The following is a 2,665-nucleotide window of genomic DNA, read 5'->3' as shown; positions in this document are numbered from 1 at the left end:
AGCATCGGCCCACAGACTGAAGGGTCCCGGGTTCGATTCTGGTCAAAGGCACATACCTGGGTTACAGGCTTGATCCCTGCTCCACTTGGGGTGCATGCAGGAGGCAACAATCGATGTGTCTCTCTCACAGAGATGTTTCACCCTCTGTCTCTCTCCCTTCCACTCTCTCTCTTAAAAAAAAAAAAAAGGGAAAAATGTCCTCAGGTGAGGATGAACAACAACAACGAAAGTAAACGCTTTTTTTTTTTTTGTAAATACATTTCGAAGGGAGGATGTGCATTGTTCTTCAACACATAAGCAGTAACCTATCAGTCTATCTCACTTTAGTAAGAGTTGGCAGAAACATGTGCACCTGCAACGCTATACATACGGAGGGGGCCTGCAGGGTTATCCGCTCGTGGATCCACCTTGAGGAGTCTGGACGCAATAACTGTGAGAGAAGCAGAAACAGTAATTACAAAACTGTTGTGAACATCCGAATCGTACATTCCCTCGTTAAGAACAGTTTTAAAAAATATATCTTTATTGATTTCAAAAATGAAGGGAGAGGGAGAGAGACAGAAACATCAATGATGAAAGAGGATCATAGATCGGCTGCCTCCTGCATGCCCCACAGTGGGGATCGAGTCTGCAACCCGGGCATGTGCCCTGATCGGGAATCGAACTGTGACCTCCTGGTTCATAGGTCGATGCCTCAACCTATCACTGTGCAACACTGTCTGGACTTACAGGCTTGTTGAGTTAGCTATTTAGATCACGTTGTATAAGATCCTTAGGAATATAGATCATTTATCTCAAACTACCCGCCCACTGCCTTCCCCCCCAAATCTCTGCTCCCGGAACTCACTGATGTTTTCTTCTTCACGATGGCTGGTTTCCTACAGCTGGAGTAGTAGTTGAGGGTGGCATACTCCATCAGAGCAGCGAAGACGAACAAGAAGCACACGGTCACGAAGAGGTCCATGGCGGTCACGTAGGACACGCGGGGCAGCGAGTTCCTGGCGATGGTGCTGAGCGTGGTCATGGTCAGCACCGTGGTGATGCCTGCATGGGGACAGGCATGGGTAAGAGGAGCCACGCTGGCATCCCTCCACCCCAACACCGTGTTTCATTTTTACTTGATTATTATTTTGTAAAATATTTGTATTGATTTCAGAGAGGAAGAGAGAGGGAGAGAGAGAGAGAAACATCCATGATGAGAGAGAATCATGAATCGGCTGCCTGCTGCACGCCCCACACCGGGGATGGAGCCCGCAACCCGGGCATGTGCCCCGACCGAGAATCGAACGAACCATGACCTCCTGGTTCATAGGTCAACGCTCAACCCCTGGGCCACGCCAGCCGGGCCGTTGTGAGCTCTTTAAGGGCAAAGCCATACCTTGCTCATCTCTGCTGGCTCCTCTGGCATTTAGACACATGCTGTGCATAGAATGCAACTCATTTACAGATGGATGTGTTCATTAATAATACTGAGTGTTGGCCTGACCTGGGCTATTTCATGCACATGGGTCCACATTAATGATTTTTTTGACTTCCTAACCCCACCGTCACTGAAGGGACCCACGTGGAATTCTCCTGTCAGAAAGAATCATCTCCCTTGGCTCCGTTCGAGAACGTAAGCGCAGGTCAAGGAGCCCTCAGATGAGGTCAGTGACGTGAGCTCTCCTTCGCGGAAAGTCTGTTTCTGAATCCTCTGCATTAAATGACGCGACACGGTGGGAGTGTGTGTGTGTGTGTGAGTGTGTGTGTGGTTGTGTGTCTGATGCTCACCTAGTGCTGTTCTCGCTGGTGTGGCGTCTTTCTTGATCCAGAATGACACCCAGGACAGGACCACCGTCAGGATGCAGGGGATGTACGTCTGAATGGTGAAGTACCCCATCCGCCGGCTCAGCTCGAAGTAGATGGTCATGATGACGTAGTCCCCTGCAACAGACACGGTTCCCTGGTCAGGCCGCTTCCTCAGGTTCGGAAACAAAACGTTTAAAGCAGAGACCACCCGGAAGGCTCCATTCTCGCGCGCAACGATGGACGCCTTCCCGTGCCCCGCCTTTTTGTTGTTTCTTCTCCTTCAGGACGCCGCGGCCCGTGGCAGCCATACTCAGGGTGGTTGACAGAAACTTCAATCTCGAGATCACTTCCCAAAAGCCATTTCAAATTGTAATAAGCAAATTAGCATTCCGGCACAAAGGAATCGGCATGATTAAACCCAAGCAATCAGAGAACACAAATATTTTCCTAAGTCAGTGGAATGCCAGGGGACATCGGTTCCCGGGGGAAATGTGACTGAATGATGGGTGATATTAAAAGCCTATTAATTTTTACATAAAATTTCAATAAAGAACAAAGCGGAAAAACAAACAGTAGACAGAAACACAAAAGAGAATAAATCACCCCGGCAGGAATACACACAGCCCCCAAGGAATATCCAAAAGAGCCGAATAACATATTGCCGGCTCCTGAGCCGAGTAAGATAAACGGAGGGACCATGCCCCGCGCCCGCGAGGCGCCGTTCTTCTCCGCAAATTCGGCAAAGCCAGCTCTTTCCCGACCCCAGGAGAACAGGCTCAGCGGCCCCCTCCCCTGACGCCGAGGTCTGCCCAATGACGGCGCCCCCTGTGGGGATGAGAGTGAGAGGGGCTGCCGGCCACGTCCCAGGACCTGACCC

General features: G+C 50.4%; 1 protein-coding gene across 1 annotated transcript in view; it reads right to left on the bottom strand.

The window, feature by feature from the left end:
- The window catches only part of LOC102427124 (E3 ubiquitin-protein ligase HERC2-like), a 43,169-nt gene that overhangs the window by 34,567 nt on the left and 5,937 nt on the right, over positions 1-2,665 (bottom strand). Inside the window, exons 3-5 of the mRNA XM_014450183.2 lie at positions 1,771-1,923; positions 848-1,044; positions 367-430 (exon numbers count right to left, since the gene is read on the bottom strand). Coding sequence (XP_014305669.2) covers positions 367-430; positions 848-1,044; positions 1,771-1,923 — 414 coding nt within the window. The remainder of the gene's footprint in view (positions 1-366; positions 431-847; positions 1,045-1,770; positions 1,924-2,665) is intronic.

This window comes from Myotis lucifugus, unplaced genomic scaffold (assembly GCF_000147115.1).
Source record: "Myotis lucifugus unplaced genomic scaffold, Myoluc2.0 scaffold_1807, whole genome shotgun sequence".
Lineage (NCBI taxonomy): Eukaryota > Metazoa > Chordata > Mammalia > Chiroptera > Vespertilionidae > Myotis > Myotis lucifugus.
The sequence above is the reverse complement of the archived record's forward strand: the minus strand, read 5'-3'. Positions and strand labels throughout refer to the sequence as shown.